This window comes from Physeter macrocephalus, chromosome 21 (genome assembly GCF_002837175.3).
Source record: "Physeter macrocephalus isolate SW-GA chromosome 21, ASM283717v5, whole genome shotgun sequence".
In the NCBI taxonomy this organism is placed as follows: domain Eukaryota; kingdom Metazoa; phylum Chordata; class Mammalia; order Artiodactyla; family Physeteridae; genus Physeter; species Physeter macrocephalus.
Window position 1 is genome coordinate 48001787 of NC_041234.1, and position 20993 is coordinate 48022779.

The 20993-nt window shown below is 38.6% G+C and overlaps 1 protein-coding gene and 1 non-coding gene across 3 annotated transcripts in view; both read left to right on the forward strand.

Moving 5' to 3' along the window:
* LOC102994964 (chromosome-associated kinesin KIF4A) overlaps window positions 1-20993 on the forward strand; it is a 129938-nt gene that overhangs the window by 84657 nt on the left and 24288 nt on the right. For both annotated transcript variants that reach the window (XM_024116551.2, XM_024116552.3), the window contains exons 14-23: window positions 1292-1375; window positions 2588-2701; window positions 10288-10443; window positions 10565-10665; window positions 14647-14776; window positions 16318-16488; window positions 16868-16975; window positions 17994-18071; window positions 18428-18526; window positions 19063-19245. In XM_024116551.2, the coding sequence (XP_023972319.1) occupies window positions 1292-1375; window positions 2588-2701; window positions 10288-10443; window positions 10565-10665; window positions 14647-14776; window positions 16318-16488; window positions 16868-16975; window positions 17994-18071; window positions 18428-18526; window positions 19063-19245 (1224 nt within the window). The remainder of the gene's footprint in view (window positions 1-1291; window positions 1376-2587; window positions 2702-10287; window positions 10444-10564; window positions 10666-14646; window positions 14777-16317; window positions 16489-16867; window positions 16976-17993; window positions 18072-18427; window positions 18527-19062; window positions 19246-20993) is intronic.
* Window positions 14974-15080, forward strand: LOC112062362 (U6 spliceosomal RNA). The gene has a single exon (XR_002890684.1). It is a non-coding gene; the product is annotated as a U6 spliceosomal RNA (small nuclear RNA).

The window sequence follows — 20993 nt, forward strand, 5'->3', positions numbered from 1 at the left end:
CCCCACTCGCCACAACTAGAGAAAGCCTGCACGCAGCAATGAAGACCCAACACAGCCAAAAAATTAATTAATTAATTAATTTAAAAAGATCTAAATACATGGAACAATAATCCATGCTCATGGATGGGAAGACTTAATATTCTTAAGTTGGAATACCCCCTCAGATTGATCTACAGATTCAACACAATCCCAACCAAATTTCCTCTAGCTTATTGGTAGAAATTCACATGCTGATCCTAAAAGTCATATGGAGAGGCAGGTGACCCAGAATAGTCATAACAATCTTGAAAGAGAACAATAAATTTGGAGATATCACATTTCCTGATTGCAACACATCCATCACCTCACATAGTTACCCCTTCTTTTCAGTGTGGGGAGAACACTTAAGATCTACTCTCCTAACAAATTTCAAGTATACAGTATAGTATTATTAACTATAGTTACTATGCTATACATAGATCCCCAGAACTTATTCATTTTATAACTAAAAGTTTGTACCCTTTGACCAACCTTTTCCCATTTTCCTCACTGCCCCCATCCCCTCCCCAGTACCTGGTAACTACCATTCTACTGTCTGGTTATATGAGTTTGACTTTTTTAGATTTCACATGTAAGTGAGATCATATAGTATTTGTCTCTCTCAGTCTGGTTTATTTCACTTACCACAGTGACCTCCAGGTTCATCCATGTTGTTGCAAATGGCAGGATTTCCTTGTTTGTGACTGAATGATATTCCATTGTATATACAGTTGACCCTTGAACAACATGGGTTTGAACTGCACGGGTATTTTTTTCAATAGTGAATACTACACTACTATACTATCCGCAGTTGGTTGAATCCATGGATGCAGAACCACAGATATGGAGGGCCAACTGTAAAGTTACACACGAATTTTCAACTGCATGGGGGTTGGCGCCCCTAACCCCACGTTGTTCAGGCATCAACTGTATACACGTACCACATTTTCTTTATCCATTCATTTGTCAACAACTTAGGTCAACTTAGGTTGTCAACTTAGGTTGTTTCCATATCTTGGTTATTGTGAATAATGCTGCAATGAATATGGGAATGCAGATATCTCTTCAAGATACTGATTTCATTTCCTTTGGATATATATATACCCAGTAGTGAGATTGTCAGATCATATGGTCTTTCTATTTTTAATTTTTTAAGGAACCTCCATACTGATTTCCATAATGACTATACCATTGAAAGACTCTTCAGTTACATTATAAGGTTTTATTTTAGCTAGCTGAATAGCAATGAAAAGTCTGACTCTTTTCTTCTCAGGACCGTAAGAGGCAATATGAACTGCTCAAACTTGAAAGAAGCTTCCAGAAACAGTCTAATGTGCTCAGACGTAAAACTGAGGAGGTAAGAAAATCCAATCTGCTAGGTCAAGTGTATTATCACTTTCAGGCTTGGATGATGGCAGAGTAATATCCCTTAAATGAGCCAGTGTCCTGAGAAACCAGTGATAACAGTCTTGACCAGCAGTTCCTAAGTCTTGATCCCTGTTTGTCATGAACTGTGAGCAGATAAAAACCTGATGAAAATGGCACTATTCAAATAAGTATTTTTTCTAATTGGGCTTGCTTCTTTCCAAACAAAACAAAACAAAAAGCAGAGTAATTCTGATATATGACATTTCTAGATGCTTTCAGTCTGCAGTGCTTCCTTGAAATTGTGTGCCTCCCCTAGGCTCTAAAGCAGTAGCTGTTCACCAGTGTTATATACATGGAGACTTATAAATGTGGTTCCTATAAGAATTCAAACCCATAGAATTTTTAATTTTTCTTGACTAATATGCTAGAAATTAGAATGTTCTTTCTTTTTTTATTATGTTAATATAAATTATTTTATTGAAGTAGAATATATATACCTAAAAAGGGCACAAATATTGTGTACATCTCCACGAGTTATTCCAAAGTGAAAAAACCTGTACAACCATCAACCTAAGACAAACAAGTCACTACTAGAACCTTAGAACTTCATCCCCAGCCCCCACCTATTCTCTCTCCAAATGACGAGTCCTTCCCTCTTCCTCAGAGGTAACAACTGTCCTGACTTCTAACACTACAAATTAGTTTTCCTGGTTTTGAAGGGAATTACAGAGAATGAAATGAATCTTGTTTCTTTCATTTGGTACTAGAATTGTAACAAACACCAATGCTGTTGCACGTAGGGGTGATTTGCTCTGAACGTGCATTTCAGTATCTTTTGGCACAGGTACATGAGAATTTCTGGTGAGTTATACCTAGGGGGGAAATGATGAATCACAGGGATTGTATATGTTCAATTTTAGTTAATAATGACAAACAATTTTCCATGGTACTTGTACCAAAGTTTACTCACACCAGCCATGGATAAGAGTTTCAGTTGCTCCATATCTTCACTAACCTGGGGATTGTCAGTCATTTTATTTTTCATCGTAGCCACTCCAGGGTTTGAGTAAAAGCATCTCACTGGGTTCTAATTTGTATTTCTCAGACGATTAGCTGTATGAATCATCAGGTACATAATTAATGAAGAATGTTCTTCTTTCTACCCTTCAATTCAACATTACCATGAGCCATTTTTATTTAGGCAGCAGCTGCCAACAAGCGTCTCAAGGATGCTCTCCAAAAACAACGAGAGGTCGCAGAAAAGCGGAAGGAGACTCAGAGCCGTGGAATGGAAGGCACTACAGCTCGAGTGAAGGTATGGACAACTTGAACTGCCATTTGTCTTATGTACGTTGGGGATAGGAAAAAATGGGAAGTAGCTTTCTTTTCATTTAGAAGTAAACACTACAAAATCTGGAGTTCTACCTGAACGTGTTATTTCCTAAAGATATGATTATCTCTGAACGGTTGTTAAAGACCATGAGTAGTGAACCCTTTCTATCCCTGCCCCTGTTCAGTTAATTTTTTAACAGTTTTATTTAGGTATACTTGACCTACAATAAATTATACATATTTAAAGTGTACAGTTTAATAAGTTTTGACACAGATATGCACCCATTAAATCATCACCACAATCAAGATAAAGTCAATGTCCATCAGGACCAAAACTTTCTTCGTACACCTTTGTAATCCCTCCCTACCCTCCCCAGTCTATTCCTCTATGCCCCATCTCCAGGCAGCCATTAATCTGCTTTCTGTCACTGGATTTTCTACATAGACGATCACATCATCTGCACATAGGGACAATTTTATTTATCCTTACCCACTCTGTATGCCTTTAAAAAAAAGCTTTCTTGCCTTATTGTACTTGCTAGAACCTCCAATAAAATGTCCAATAGAATAGGTGAAAAGAGGGCATCCTTGCTTTGTTCCCAAGCTTAGAGAGAAAGCATTCAGCCTTTCACCGTTAAGTACGATATTAGCTATAGGTTTTTTGTATATGTTCTTTATCAGGTTGAAGAAGTTCTTGTCTATTCCTAGTTTGCTGAAAGTTTTTATGATGAATAGATGTTGAGTTTTTTCAAAAGTTTTTTCTGAATCTTCATGAGATTATCTTATGGTTTCTGATCTTTTTGAGATAATCTTGAGGTGATCTTATGATCTTATGGTTGGTTTGTTTGTTTTTATTCAGTATGGCAAACGACATTGATTTTTTTCCAATTTATTTTATTAAGGTATAACTGATGTACAGTAAGATATACCCTTTTTACTGTAGTTCTGCAAGTTTTAACATCATATACAGGTGTATAACCACCACTGCAATAAAAAGATAGAATAGTTCTATATTCCCCTATAACACTTTGTAGTCAATTTCTCCCACATCCATATGCTGGCCCTTCACAAACACTGATCTGTATTCTGTCATTATTGTTTTCACTTTGCATTGCATCAGTGTCATATAACTGGAAACGTACAGTATGGCTTCTTTCACTTAGCATAAGGCATTTGATATTCATCCATGTTGTTGCCTGTATTATTCCATCATATGGATGTTCCACCTATTCGCCTGTTAAAGGTTATCTTGGAGTCTTTTTTTTTTCCTAGTTTTTGGTGATCATGAATAAGGCCACTATAAAGACATTCACATACAGTTTTCTGTATAACAAAGGTAGTCATTTCACTTGGGTAAATACCTAGGAGTGGGATTGCTCGGTCATATGGTAAGTGTATGTTTAACTTTATAAAACTGCCAAGGGACTTCCCTAGTGGTCCAGTGGTAAAGAATCCACCTTCCAATGCAGGGGACGCAGGTTCGATCCCTGGTAGGGGAACTAAGATCCCACATGCCGTGTGGCAACTAAGCCTGCACACCACAACTACTGAGTGTGCGCACCTCAACTAGAGATCCCGAGTGCTGCAAAGTACAGAGCCCATGTGCCACAACTAGGGAGAAGCCTGTGCACCACAACTAGAGAGAAGCCCTTGTGCCTCAACAAAGAGCCCGAGAGCTGCAACAAAAGATCCCACATGCCGCAACAAAGATCCCACGTGCCACAACTAAGACCTGACACAGCCAAAAATAAAATTTTTTAAAATCTAATAATATCAAAACAATAAGAATTTTAAAAAAAAGAAAAACTGCCAAATTATTTATCTAGTTGTTCAGTGCTGGTATATAGAAATACAACTGATTTTTGTATATTAACTTTTATCTTCTGACTTTATTAGTTTAGTGGCTATTTTGTAGGTTCTTTGGGACTCTCTACATAGACAGTCATGCCATCTATAAATTGTTTGGTTTTTTTTTTTTTTTTTTTGCGGTACACGGGCCTCTCACTGTTGTGGCGTCTCCCATTGCGGAGCACTGGCTCCGGACGCGCAGGCTCAGCGGCCATGGCTCATGGGCCCAGCCGCTCCACGGCATGTGGGATCTTCCCGGACCGGGGCATGAACCTGTGTCCCCTGCATCAGCAGGCGGACTCTCAACCACTGCGCCACCAGGAAAGCCCTATAAATAGTTTTATTTCTTCCTTTATAATCTATATGTCTTTTATTTATTTTACTTGCCCTGTTGCATTGGCTAGGACATTCAGGATGATGTTGAATAGGAGTAGTGACAGTAGAAACCCTTCTGCTATTCCTGATCTCAGGGGAACAGTATTCAGTCTTTACCATTAAGTATGACATTAGCTATAGGTTTTTCATAGAGGCCCTTTATCAGCTTAAGGAAGTTCTTATCTATCCTTAGTTTGCTGTGAGTTTTTATCCTGAGTGGATATAATTTTTTGCGGGGGGGCCATGCTGCGCGGTTTGTGGGATCTTACTTCCCTGACCAGGGATCAAACCCAGGCCCCCAGCAGTGAAAGTGCCGAGTCCTAACCACTGGACCACCAGGGAATTTCCAATGAGTGTATATAAATTTTGTCAAATAACTTTTTGTCTCTAGTTTGTTGATTTAGTGAATGACTTTGATGTTCAAATATGGAACCAGCCTTGCATTCTTTGAATAAATTCCACTTGATTGTGATATATCATCCTTCTTATGTATTGTTGAATTCAACAATACATAAAATTAAAATTTTGCTAAAATAAAAATTTCGTGTAAAATTTTTGCATCTGTGTTCATGAGGGATATTGGTCTGTTGTTTTTTGTAGTGTCTTTTTCTGGTTTTGGTATCAAGGCCTCTTAGAATACGTTAGAAACTATTGCCCCCTCTTCAATTGTCTGTAAGAGTTTATATAGAGCTAATATTGTTTCTTCCTTAAAAGTTTGGTACAGGGACTTCCCTGGTGGTCCAGTGGTTAAGAATCCGCCTTCCAATGCAGGGGATTGCGTGTTCCATCCCTGGTCAGGGAAATAAGATCCCACACACCACGGGGCAGCTAAGCCCACGCACCACAACTACTGAGCCCGCGTGCCACAACTACAGAGCCCACATGCTCTGGAGCCCATGCGCCACAGCTATGGAGCCCACATGCTGCAACAAAAGATCCTGCATGCCACAACTAAGACCTGATGCAGCCATAAATAAATAAATAAATATTTTTTAAAATAAAAATAAAAATCCTTAAAAAAAAAAGAAGAGGAAGTTTGTTACAGTTCACAGGTTAAGCCATCTGGACCTGAAGAATGTTTTTGTTAGTTGTTGCTTTTGGTGGGGAGGAGGGGTTAGCTGTAATTCAGTTTTTTAAATAGATATAGGGTTGTTCGGGTTATATATTTCCTCTTGAGTGAGCTTTGGTAGTTTGTGTGTTTCGTCTAAATTGTCAATTTTATTGGTGTGAAGTTATTCATAATATTCCTTTATTATCCTTCTAACGTCTGTAAAAACTGTAGTAATGTCCTCTATCTCATTCCTGTTATTGATATTTTGTGTCTTTTCTCCTTTTTCTTGATCAGTTTGGCTAAGGTTTATCAAAGAACCAGCTCATTCTTACAAATGGTTAAAATAGTAAATTTTATGTTATGTATATTTTACCACAATTAAAAACAATACCCCCAAAACCCCAGCTCATTAATTTCCAATCTGACCTTTATTATTTCTTTATTTCTGCTTTGGATTTAATTGGCTTTTTTTTAAGTTTCTTAAAGGTGGAACCTGAGGTCATTGATTTGAGTTCTTTTCTTTTCTAATATAAACATTTAGTGCTATAAATTTCCCCTTCAATACTCCTTTAATGATATCCCACAAATTTTGATAGTCATGTTTTCATTCAATTCAAAATACATTCTAATTTCCCTGTTGATTTCTTCTTTGATCCACAGTTATTTTAAATGATGTTATTTAGTTTCCAAATATTAGGGGATTTTTCCAAATATCTTTCTGTTATGATTTCTAATTTAATTTCATTATGGTTAGAGACTATCCTTTATATGACTTGAATCCTTTTGAATTTATTGAGACTTATTATGGCCTAGAATATGGTCAGTCTTAGCAAATGTTCAAACTGCGTGTACTTGAGAAGAATGTATATTCTGCTATTGTTGGATAGAGTGTTCTATAAATGTCAATCATGTTAATTTGATTGATTGTGCCATTCATTTCTACTGTATTCTTGCTGATTTTCTGCCTACTTGTTCTATTAGTTACTTAGAGATGGGTATTGAAATCTTCAATTAGAATTATGGATTTGTCTTTTTCTTATTATAGTTCTGGTTTTACTCCGTATATTTTGAAGCTCTGTTATTAGAGGCATAAACATGTAAGATTAATTGATCCCTTTATTATTATAATAATAAGTTTATTATTATGATCATTTTTATCCCTAGCAATATTCTTTGTTCTGAAATCTACTTTTTCTGATAATAATATAGTCCCTCCAGCTTTCTTTTAATGTTAGCATGGTATATTTTTTTAAATCCTTTTAGCTTTAACCTCTTTGTGCCTTTGTGTGTTTTTAAAGTGTTTTTCTTGTAGGCAGTATACAGTTGAGTCTAGCTTTTTTAATCCAGTCTGACAATCTGCATTTAATTGGGGTGTTTGGACCATTTACATTTAATGTGATTATTGATATGGGTTGATTTGAATCTATCATATTGCTATTTATTTTCTATTTGTCCCATCTGTTCTTCATTCCCTTTTCCTTATTTTCTGGCTTCTTTTGGATCAATTGAGTATTTTTATTATTCCTATTTTCTCCTTTGTTGGCTTATGTATGATTTTGTTTCAGATATTTTGGTGCTTTGTATACTAGGGGCATAAACATTAAGGATTAAGTTCTCTTGAATAATTGACTCCCTTACCATTATGAAATTATCTTTTTTTTATCCTTGATAATATTCCTCTTTTTTCTTCAGTTTTATTGAGATAAATTGATAAACAGCACTGCATAAGTTTAAGTGATTTGACATATACATAGTGATTTGACTTATATGCATCTTGAAATGATTATCACAATAAGTTTAGTGAACATCCATCATTCATATAGATACAAAATTAAATAAATAGAAAGAAAATTTCTTGTGATGAGAACTCTTAGGATTTAGTCTCTTAACAACTTTTATATATAGCATACAGCAGTGTTAATTATATTTATCATGTTGTACATTACATCCCTAGTACTTACTTAATCTTATAACTGGAAGTTTGTACCTTTGACTGCCTCTCTGGTAACCACAAATCTGATCTTTTTTTCTATGAGTTTGTTAGTTTGTTTATTTTTGAAGTATAATTGACCTACAGCACTATGTTAGTTCCTGTTACACAACAGTGTTTCAATATTTCTATACATCTAAAAATGATCACCATGATAAGTCTAGTTGCAATATGTCACCATACAAAGATATTACATAGTTATTGACTATATTCCCCACACTGTACATTTCATACCCTTGACTCCTTTATTTTGCAACTGGAAGTTTGTACCTCTTAATCTCCCTCACCTATTTCTTTCCTCCCTCTATGCCCCTCCCCCCGGCAATCACCTGTTTGTTCCCTATATCTATTACTGTTTCTGTTTTGTTATGTTCATTTGTTTTGTTTTTTAGATTCCACTTATAAGTGAAATCACGCAGTTTTTGTCTTTCTCTGTCTGACTTATTTCACTAAGCATAATATCCTCTAGGTACATTCATGTTGTCGCAAATGGCAAGATTTCATTCTTACGGCTGAGTAATATTCCATCGTATGTACATATATATATATATCTCACATCTTCTTTATCCATTCATCTATTGATGGCACTTAGGTTGCTTCCATATCTTGGCTATTGTAAATAATGCTGCAGTGAACATAGGGGTACATATGTCTTTTCTAATTAGTGTTTTTGTTTTCTTTGGATAAATTCCCAGGAGTGGAATTGCTGGATCATATGGCTGTTCTATTTTTAATTTTTTGAGAATCTCCATACTGTTTTCCATAGTGGCTGCACCAATTTACCTTCCCACCAACAGTGCATGAGGGTTCCCTTTTCTCCACATCCTCACCAACACTTGTTTTTGTTTTTTTACTTTTTATTTTATATTAGAATACAGTTTATTAACAATGTTGTGATGGTTTCAGGTATACACACTGCTATATTTAAAATGGATAACCAACACTTGTTATTTGTTGTCTTTTTAATAATAGCCATTCTGACAGGTGTGAGGTGATATCTCATTGTGGTTTTGATTTGCATTTCCCTGATGATTAGCCATGTTGAACATCTTTTCATATGCCTGTTGGCCATCTGTATGTCTTCTTTGGAAAAATGTCTAGTCAGATCCTCTATCCACTTTTAAACCTGGTTGTTCGTTTTTGTTTGTTTGTTTGTTTTTGATGTTGAATTGTATGAGTTCTTTGTGTATTTTGGATATTAACCCATATCAGATATATTGTTTGCAAATATCTTCTCCCATTCAGTAGGTGGCCTTTTCATTTTGTTGATAGTTTCCTTCACTGTGCAAGAGCTTTTAGTTTGATATAGTCCCATTTGTTTATTTCTGCTTTTCTTCCCTTGCCTGAGGAGACATAGCCCCCAAAATATTACTAAGACTGATGTCAAAGAGCTTACTGCCTGTTTTCTTCTAAAAAGATTTATCGTTTTGGGTCTTACGTTTAGGTCTTTGATCCATTTTGAATTTATTTTTGTGCATGGTGTGAGAGAGTTTGATTCTTTTGCATCTAGCTGTCCAGTTTTCCCATCACCATTTATTGAAGAGGCTGTCTTTTCCCCATTGGTATATTCTTGCCTCCATGGTCATAGATTTATTGCCCATATAAGTGTGGGTTCATTTCTGGGCTCTCTATTCTGTTCCATTTATCCATGTGTCTGTTTTTGTGCCAGTACCATACTGTTTTGATTACTGTGACATTGTAGTATAGTTTGAAATCAAGGAGCATGATACCTCCAGCCTTTGTTCTTCTTAATAATATTCTTCAATGTAAATTCTATATTATTTGATATTAATATATCCACTCCAGCTTTCTTTGATTACTCTTAGCATGGTATATTTTCATCCAAAAGTGAAAGGTTTCTCAGGGATGGTTACTTTTTTAAAAACTGAATTTAGTTAATTTTGTTTGCTTTTTAAAAAATTCCATTCATCTATTTTAAAGATTAATAATAGTTATCTATTTATTAAATAGAACAGATAATCTAAATATACTTCAGTTCTATATTATGACTTGTTAAGGACAAAGGTTAAGGAGAAAGTGGAGAAGGTAAAGACAGAATACATAGAAATGCTAGGATATCTGGAGAAAGATTTTCTGCAGAAAACTTTTCTTGTGACCTTTTGGGGTATTGCTGTTAAAGGCTCTTAGAGCATTATTGGAATTTTTGGTCAGTGTAGGCACAAATGGAAATCTCACTCCTAGTTACTTGGGCTCTGGTCCAAGTGAAATTAAATCTGGAGCTGAATATAGCCCATGGGCCAGAGATTCCTCATCCCTAACCCAACATCACTGATTTATCTTCTAGAGTTGGCTTGGAAATGAAATTGAGGTTATGGTCAGTACTGAGGAAGCCAAACGCCATCTGAATGACCTTCTTGAAGACAGAAAGATCCTGGCTCAGGATGTGGCTCAACTCAAACAAAAAGTGGAATCTGGGGAGAATCCACCTCCTAAACTCCGCGTAAGTGCCCTATGGAAATACGTTACCAATGATCAGACTCCACACTCCCCAGAAGCCCTCACTACTTTGGAGAATTACTTTCCAAGTAGTACTTCACCCTCATCCCCACTATTCTTTACAGAGGCGTACATTCTCACTTGCTGAACTGCGTGGTCAAGTTTCTGAGTCAGAGGATTCCATTACAAAGCAGATTGAAAGCCTAGAGACTGAAATGGAACTCAGGTAATGGGACTATGTCTAAGGCATTATAAAAATTTATGCCTTGAATCAAGATAGAACCTATCAATCAGTTATTCAAAAGCTTGTTTTTCAGAAGCTTTGTGATGTAGGAGAAGCAAGAGAAAGTAACGATTTTTTGAGCTATACACTTCACTAGACATGTTAGTTACATTTTCTCATTCGGTCTCTCCCTATGAGGTATGCCTTGTGAGGTAAGTATCATTCTTCTCACTTTAGAGATCTAAGCTAAAGTTCAAAGATCTTAAACAAATTGCTAAAGTTTATACAGAACTGGGATTCGAAACTCAGTTTATCTAATTCCAAAGCCTATGGTCTTTATCATATACCACAAGAACTGACTAAAAACAAAACTTTAGAGGAAGCCAGGAAATGATACCAGAAGATCAACAACCTGGGAGAAGGAGAATTAGAGATCATCAGCAAAGTAGATATAATATAATGCATAAGTAAAGTATCATGACCATTAAATGAGATTAGAAAGTAAAGTACATAGCACAGTACTTGGCATATTAGAAGTGCTCAATGAATGCTCTTCTCTTTAATCACTGTTACTTTCTTTTAAGAATCTGTGAAATCTAGAAGGAACAGAACTTTGACAGATATTTTATAGTGTCGTAGGGTAATAGAATTTTATTGCCCAGAAGACCTTGGAGACCATTTAATTTGTTTTTAGCAACACATACTAGCTCTTTGTCTTTGGATATGTCTTTAAGTTGCTCAACATTTGAATTTCTGCTTTGTGCTGCACTGGATGCAGTTGGGATATATAGAAAGAATAGATGGCATTGTCCTTGCTCTTGAGTAGAAACAGTATAATGACTGACAATGGTGTGTTGGAATTGTTTGTTAAAATTTCAAGACGGTTGTAAACTGTTGAGAGCTTACAATTCCTTTGGTGAGAGTATTTACACTACAGAAACTAGCAAAAGCTACAAATCAGATCTGGTTTTTTAGGTGCTGTTTGTTAAACATTTACCTGCACACCACTGTGCATAAGTAAATGATTATTTAAATGTAGGGCAGGTGCCAGGTAGAGGGCAATTAGACAGAGGTGAGTTTAATCAAGGGAATTTCCCTAAGGACAAGAAAGGGCATTTGATAGATAAAACAACTCTGAAGTGTTCTGGCCCACCTCTTCCAAGAAGCCTTCCCTGACTCTTCATCCCTCACTAATTTTCCTCTTCTCTAAACTCCTTCAGAACTTACAGTACTCGGTCATGTAGTATAGATGATATATGTTATCTTTATATTTATTAATTATTTTACATTGATTAGTCTTGTCAATCTAGACAGATTGTAAGCTTGTTAAAGGAAAGGACTATATATTAGACCAGGGTTCTCAAAGTGAGGTCTACAAACTCCTGGGGGGTCTCTGAGACCCTTTCAGGAAGTCTAGGTGACTCCCTGTTTTTATAAAAATATTAAGACATTGTTTGCTGTTTTTACTACACTGACATTTGCCATGATAGTGCAAAAGCAACAGTGGACAAAACTGCTAACACCTTAGCTTGAATCAAAGCAGTGGCACAAACCTGTACTAACAGTCATTGAATACTTCACCACCACACACTCTCGGTTTTACTTAAAAGTCAGTTTTACCTTTGGCTTTGATAAAGCAATAACAATTATTAATTTTATTAAATCTCAACCCTTGAGTTCAGATCTTTTTAATATTCTGTGTGACAGAATGAGAAGAACACATAAACCACTTGTGCTGATGCCGAAGGACGATGTTTCTCTCAAGGAAAAGCACTTGTGCAATTGTTTGAGGTGTGAGTTTAACAGGCCTCTTTTTTCATGGGACATCATTTTTACTTGAAAGAACGACTGACAGACAAACTATGGTTATTCAGACTTGGGTACTTGGCAGACATTTTCTCAAAAATGAACCGAGTGAGCCTGTCAAGTCAAGGAAAACAAATGACAGTGTTTGTCACCAAAAATAAAATTTGAGCTTTCAAGCAAAACTTAGAATTTTGGAAAACGTGTATCTGCCACTGTAAACTTGACAGTTTTTCATAACTTTTCTAATGAGACCGGTAGTGATATTAACAATTGTGGTCTTTTTTATATTGTGTAATGAAATGTGTTGATTTGAAGGCTCTGTATGACTGTCCAAATGACATGTTACAGAATCACGTTTGAGTAAAAGATCCATTCAGATTGCAAGTAACCACATTTCAACTAACTTTTAAGGAAATGGTTGGGTTTTGTTGTAGTCTCAAAGAAGAATATCCACAATTATCTCAAAAGACTATTAAAATGCTCCTCCTGGGGACTTCCCTGGTGGCGTAGTGGTTAAGAATCCGCCTGCCAATGCAGGGGACACGGGTTCGAGCCCTGGTCCGGGAAGATCCCTCATGCCGTGGAGCAACTAAGCCTGTGCACCACAACTACTGAGCCTGCACTCTAGAGCCCGCGAGCCACAACTACTGAGCCCGAGTGCCACAACTATTGAAGTCCGTGCGCCTAGAGCCCCTGTTCCGCAACAAAGAGAAGCCACCACAATGAGAAGCCCACACACCGCAACGAAGAGTAGCCCCCGCTCGCCGCAACTAGAGAAAGCCCATGCACAGCAACGAAGACCCAACGCAGCCAAAAATAAATAAAATTTTAAAAAATAAAGCTCCTCCCAGGAATTCCCTGGCAGTCCAGTGGTTAGGACTCGGCGCTTTCACTGCAGTGGCCTGGGTTCAGTCTCTGGTCGGGGAACTAAGATCCCACAAGTCGCATGGCACGGCCACAATAAAATAAAATAAAATAAAATAATAAAATGATCCTCCCTTGTCCAGCTACATATCCATGTGTGGCCAGATTACCTTCATTTACATCAACCGGAACATGTCACAAAAGATAAAACGCAGAGGGAGATATGAGAATCCATCTATCTTCTACTAAACCAGACATTACAGAGATTTGTAAAAATGTAAAACAATCCCACTCTTCTCACTACATTATTTTTCGTGTTGGAAAATGTTGTGTGTGTGTGTGACACACACACTCCCCCACCCTGCATTCATGTCCTTTCCGGACCTTAGAATGTGAATTTATTTGGAAATAGTGTCATTGCAGGTGTAATTGTTAATGTATAATGGATTGTTGTGATTTTAAGTGAATAAATGTTTTTCTCAGTTTTACTTTCTAATACTGTAAATATCTATAGGTATAACATACATGAGCAGAATTTCTTAGAGGTCCTCAATAATTTTTCAGAGTGTAAAGGGGTCCTAAGACCCAAAAAGTTTAGAACTGCTCTCTTAGATTATTTTAGTACCCATCTTCTTTATAGTACCTTACATAGCACTGCATGTTACACACATGCCGGTATGCTCCCTCTCACTGGACACCTAGAAAATTTGAGAAGGAAGCTATTGATGAAACTGAAACATTGTGTACCTATTGGTCTCAGGCCATACTTGACCGTAAAGTATCTGGAAGCTATAACCAGGGTCGTGGTATCTAGTTTTCATAGAAACTTCTCAGTCCTGTGGCAGGTACTCCAAGATAACCTCTCACGACACCAGCCATAGGTATCAGTTTGGTGTTAGATTTTGTTCTTCTGAGATTTTTTTCCTTAAGGTCTCTAACCTGAATCTTGTCCTTGCATAGGTAAGCCACCACGTCACTGTTCCAGCTTATGTGGCCTCAAGGAAAAGTCACATTATGGTCAATGTGCTACAACAAAATCCTCACTAAAACAAATCTTTCCAAGTCCCACTATATGACCCACTTATTTCAACCAGTATTTAATAAAATAAAACCATTTGGTTAGTCTTAGCATCCCTTTGTAACAAGATTTGAGATACTGTATAAAACCCTAACCAGATGACTCAATCATTATTTAAATGGTATTTAACTGATACCTCTGTCCGTGAAACTATTTGAAGTTTCTCCTCAGAGCTCTTCCCCTCTGCTTGGTGTTGAGGCTACTAGAAATAAGGCTCACTGTTTCTTTCCCTGAAGGAGTGCTCAGATTGCTGACCTACAGCAGAAGCTGCTGGATGCAGAAAGTGAAGACAGGCCAAAACACCGCTGGGAGAATATTGCTACCATTCTGGAAGCCAAGTGTGCCCTGAAATACTTAATTGGAGAGGTAAACATCTCTCTTCCTCTCAGCAATTCGGCGTCTGACTTGGTGGGTTGAAATAAGATGTTAGCCTAGAATACTATCATAGTGCTATTGCCACTGTTCGTGGTAGAAACCACAATGACACAAACATTAGAGAAATAGTTTTATGGGTAAAGGTTGGTGTGGACAAGTACAGGCCAGTCACTTAAAAATATATATGAGTGCTCGCTTCGGCAGCACAGATACTAAAATTGGAACGATACAGAGAAGATTAGCATGGCCCCTGCACAAGGATGACACGCAAATTCGTGAAGCATTCCATATTATATATATATATATATATATATATATTTATATATATATATATATATATTTATATATATATATGAGTTGCAAGTTGATACCCATGCCTGGCATATAGTAGGTGCTCAATAAATGTTCACTGTTATTATGAAAAGATCAGGATGCCATAATAGGCCACAGGTCAAACGTAAAATATTATACTATACTACTTTTATTTTATTTATTTATTTATTTTGTGGTATGCGGGCCTCCCTCAGCTGTGGCCTCTCCCGTTTTGGAGCACAGGCTCCGGACGCGCAGGCCCAGCGGCCATGGCTCACGGGCCCAGCCGCTCCGCGGCATGTGGGATCTTCCCGGACCGGGGCACGAACCCGGTTCCCCTGCATCGGCAGGCGGACGCGCAACCACTGCGCCACCAGGGAAGCCTATACTACTTTTAAAAACACCTCTGACATGTATTATATTCAAAAAGTTTAAGATACAATCTAGGAAAGAGAAAACCTTTGACATATAAAGATTCATCTTAAGGAAAATCCATCTTCACTGACTTTAAAATAAATATATCATCTTCCACTGTCACAAGAGGAATTAAAATTGATCACCTCTGGTGACTGAAGCAAGCATACAAACTCCGACTCTGCAAGTTTGAGCAGTGCTATCCTTTATGCATTTTTGTGTTGGGTTAGCAGATTTATCCTACTAAGGAAATCCTGATTAGTCTTGTGAACACTGGTGTTTATGATGTTCACCATCTGGGCTAGTAGAGAATATAAAACTAGGCCAGCATAGGATATCAATCTAGCCTGAAGAGCCAGAGCTGTAATCTCAGCTAATGTGTCTACGAGTTCCAACATGTGAACACAGACATTCTGAAATGGGACATAATTAGCCATAAGGGTGTGTGCTATGGATTTCTCTTTAAAATTAAGGAAGAACTTCTTGAGTATCAGAATTTGGAATTGTCAGATACTGTTTGTGTTAGATTTATTCTTGCCTTGAGGTAGAACAAGAGATTAAATGACCTCAGCAGTGGCTTCCAGCTCTAAGATACCTATCTCAACAGATATCTGTCTCGGCTCTTGGTTTGGGTGGTGGTAATTCTATTCAATGGTAGAATCCATATGACATGAAAACATAAGAATGGACTTGGACATGGAAGAACTTTTCTCAGTCCATTTCAAGAAAGCTGACATTTTCCTGCCTAATGAATGGGGAAAGGTGGCCATTCTCCAAATAAACTGATCTTCTTTTATCCCTTCCAGCTGGTCTCCTCCAAAATACAGGTCAGCAAGCTTGAAAGCAGCCTGAAACAGAACAAGGCCAGCTGTGCTGACATGCAGAAGATGCTGTTTGAGGAACGAAATCATTTTGCTGAAATAGAGACAGAGTTACAGGCAGAGCTGGTGAGAGTGGAGCAACAGCACCAAGAGAAGGTAAGCTGGCGAGAGCCAAGAAGCTATACTGAAAAACAAACCATTTTTGCTCTTTGTTGTTAGTTAAAAGTAATAATAATAATAATGGGGGTATGAAGTTTCCTTCAAAAGACCACGTAATCTTTTCCAATTTTTGCAAATAAGAAACCAGAAATAGAGAAAAATGACTTATCTAATAAGTTTACACATACCAGTGACAGTGGCTCTTAGCCTCCAACTTTAATACCAAGATGAACATGATGATACTTCAAGCCATGAGAGCCAAAGAGAACAATTTACTTTGAAATCACAAAGGAGTAAATGGATCACTGCTTGGACTAAACCAGAATTCCTTTTTCCTCTCATTCCTTTGGTACCTTTGGGTTGTATCTTTCTCTAGGTGTTATACCTCCTCAGCCAGCTGCAACAAAGCCAAATGGCGGAGAAGCAGCTAGAGGAGTCCGTCAGCGAAAAGGAACAACAGCTGCTGAGCATCCTGAAGTGTCAGGTATGGAGATGAGGTAAAGGTCTCCAGAGATGGGTTCCCCAGGCCTGACTGAGAATCCTGTCTGATTTACATGACTGTACCTGCAGGAAAGAGTAATTACCTACTGAAAAAAAGCTTTATGATGGTAGCCTTTTATAATGGTAGCCTCTATTGCCTGTTGCCCTGTTTGATCAATTTAGGGGTGTTTAGGATGTAGCCGCACATAGGATAACCTCCGTTTTGGTACAGAAATGACAGTACATACTCCATACCAGACTTCGAGGCCTCCTGGTTCTTTGACTCAACCCTGAGCTCTGAAGAGTTGAGAAACTTAAATCATCCAGTAGAATCCTAGGGGCATTTAGCTGTCTCTTCCTGGTTCCTGTTCTGAGTTGAGACCTGACCTATTTGTAAAATGCCTGGGGTCTGCATTTCTTCCAGAGGCTGGGAACACCACACCCTTTAGTAGCATGTTGGAGCACTATTTTATCCAACTTAGAGTCTTTTTCCTGAACCACCAGTCTCTACGGCTTCCTTGGCACTGCCCATCAAAGACATAACCAAACGTGTTAAGGTCGTAGGCATGAATCCAGTTATCATACGTGCCAAGGAAGTTTAATCAGGCTTATTAGTGTAGCAAATAAACTGCCTAATCTGTGTTGAGAAGCATGGACAAAAGCATCTGTAGACTTCAAAGAAACAGCTGACTCTCTGGGTGGGTTTCTTTATCAGCATCCTGATGTGAATAAGGGATATGAGGCTAGAAAATAGAAAAGAACGAGGAAGCCATGTAGAGCAGAGCCCATGGTTCCTGCAAGTGTGGTCATGGCTGCTTGGGAGCGTTGGAATAGAGGTGGCACTCAGGACACCTAGGAATTGGTGGGGATCAGACATTTCTCTGGGCGCCAGTGCCTGCTGTGCAAAACCCACCTGCTGCCAGCAAGTTGGCAGTAGTATGTTTTCATCCCTGTGAGTTGTTTGGTAACCCACATGTAGTGCCCAAAATAACCCCACCTATCACTGCATTATCTGGAAATAGGATGAAGAACTTGAGAAGATGCAGGAAGTGTGTGAGCAAAATCAGCAACTTCTCCGAGAGAACAAAATCATGAAGCAGGTAGTACAGCTTCCCACCCATTTAATAAGCCCTGGGAGACCCTCTTGCAACTGAGGCCAGCTCGTGGGAGCAGCCCTGAGTATAATAACTTGGCTCAATTTTATGATGTCTACATCTAGTTTCCATGTGGTATGGTCATGCGCATTTCAGATGGTATAAACACATTTTTTAATTTGCTCTTTTCTGAATCTAATACTGATCTTGTAAAGTGGGAGTCCTTCAACCTACTTTGCTCTTACCCTGCCTCGCTTTACCATGGCTTAAGATTAAGCTAACTTAGGAATCTTTATGTTTTAGCCATGAACACTGTCAGAAGCTGCCCTGCAATGTACACTTTGTCTCTTCTTTTCAAATAGAAATTGAACCTCCTCCAAGTAGCCAGCAGACAGAAATCTCATCTTCCTAAGGATACCCTTCTATCTCCAGACTCTTCTTTCGAATATATCCCACCTAAGGTAAACTGCTCAGGGCCTGTGATACCTTCGCATAGCCAAGGTTTGGGGTGAGTGTACTAAAATCACCTTTCAGAAGTAGTTGAGAGTTAAAATTCCCACATTCCAGCATTTTAATTTTCTATGGAGTCCCAAATAAAACTACAGTACAATCTTGAGGAAAATAGGCATTCTCCCTCCCTAGACGGCTGACTTTGGACCATGTACAGGCATTATGCAACACAACTGAGGAGGAGGCGCGTAGAAAAGAGCAGCGTTCAGCTGTCCATCCAAAGATACTTATCATATCGTGAGTCCCTCCCTCCTCCCTCAGATTGCTCAGCCTCTATCCCTTCAGTTTCTCTCCCTTCAAAGACTCTATGAGGCCAAAGGCTAAAGCAGAATTTCTTCTGATTGGTAAAGCCAAGTGGGGTATATTTGAGGGCATCTGAAATCTCTGCTCTGAGAATATAGCTGGCAGCAGCTACTGGGAAGATATAATCCACATGTTGTTGTTATTGTTTTTAATTAAATAACCATTCCAAACTTTTTTTTCTTAGCCCAAACCTTCCCGGTTTAAAGAAAAGTTCCTGGAGCAAAGCATGGACATCGAAGATATAAAATATTGTTCAGAATATTCTGTGAATGAGCCTGAGGACAGTGATGGTGATGGTGGTGATGGGGATGATGAGGAATGGAAGCCAACAAAATTAGTTAAGGTGTCCAAGAAGAACATCCAAGGGGTAGGAGGCAGCTCATCTCTTTCAGGGGTTCTAGTCATTAGTCTTCACTGCCAGTGAGGGTGTGCCGGCCCCAGACCCTACACCTCAGTCCCTCGATCGTGTTCAGAGGCACTGGCTCTGCTGAGGGGTGCTTGTTGGGCCAGCTCTGTATGGAACCGGGGGCTAGTTGAGAGGGCTGCCTGGGTGCACAGGGAGGCTCTTTTCATGTTTTCAAGTTCTGACCAGTCTGAACAAGTAGTAGTGGTCTATACCATCTCATTGAAACTGGTTCCAGTGTGACCATAATAATCTTTCACATTTTTAAAGCACTTTACAGTTTATAAACCATTCTCATATATGTTACCTCTTTTCATTGTCACCAAAAAAAAATCCAGTGAGGTGTTTATTATTTGTATTTTACAGCTTGATCTGAGACCCATGAGAGGGAAATGACCTTTCCCAGGGACATAAAACAAAGTGACAGTCAGGACTTGAAATCAAAGGTTCTGACTCCAAGTTCAGTTTGTTTCTACCACATCATGGTCATATCAGTAAAAATTGTAGACCAGAAGCTGAGTGGGAACTTTAAGATTGAACACACCAAAGTTAAGGCTAGTTAGAAACAATCTGACTTTGAGGCATGCTCTATTTACTTACACAATGATAATCCTATGTATTTATCAAACCTAGGTGTTCTATGTTGAAACATTAACTTCCCAGGCATTATAGTTCATCACTACCCCAACTGTGGCCTGCAGCCACATTCCACTTAAAGAGAACAGCTCACAAATTACCCTAGCTGGATTCCTGGAAGGTTATTCGATTTCATTAGCTGATAGTGCACCACATGGGGAACTGAGCCTTGTAAAGCCACAACACCAGAGAGAAGCAAGTCATGAGGAATAGACAGCCGTGGTGGCCTTAAGTCATTTGGAAAGTCATCAGGAATGCAACAGACCATGTACTCTTAGTGGGACTAAGAGCTCATCCTTAGCCTCAGAGAGCTTATAATCTAATGGGAAAACAAGCCAAAGAAATAGGAACACATCACAGGACCTCAGCATACTCATCTCAGGGAGATGGACTGAGGGGCTTTTAAGAGTGACTGTAAAGCCAAACCAAATAGATATAGTTTATGAACATGCCATGAAAGAGACGACTCTTGCTGCATTATGAGACAGAAAGGGAAATAAAGTCTTGGGAGCACCTGGGAAGCCATTTTCTGGCACAATGAATAGCATATTGTAAAGACTTGATAGTAGAGGTAGTAGCGGGACACAGAGCTGGGACACTGAGAGAAAATGAGGCAGAACATGTCTGACTTTGATTCACTTACTCAGCAAACATTTATGCTGTCTACTGTGGTTGAAATGGTAAGCATGAGCTGATTGTTGATGAAAAGGTCAGCCAGGTAATAGGAAGCACAGGTGAGAAGTACACACAGAAACAAATGGTAGAGGACCTAAACTCTGTGGAAGGAGTTTCCAAATGGCAAGCAAATATGGGTATACTTGTCCTTGAGGAAAGCTTATCATACACACACACACACACACACACACACACACACACACACACACACACACACACACACACACACACAAGCATAGATATAATAGCACTGTTGCTGTAAGCTTAAAAAGGAAATATAGGGCTTCCCTGGTGGCGCAGTGGTTGAGAGTCTGCCTGCCGATGCAGGGGACATGGGTTCATGCCCTGGTCCGGGAAGATCCCACATGCCGCGGAGCGGCTGGGCCCGTGGGCCATGGGCG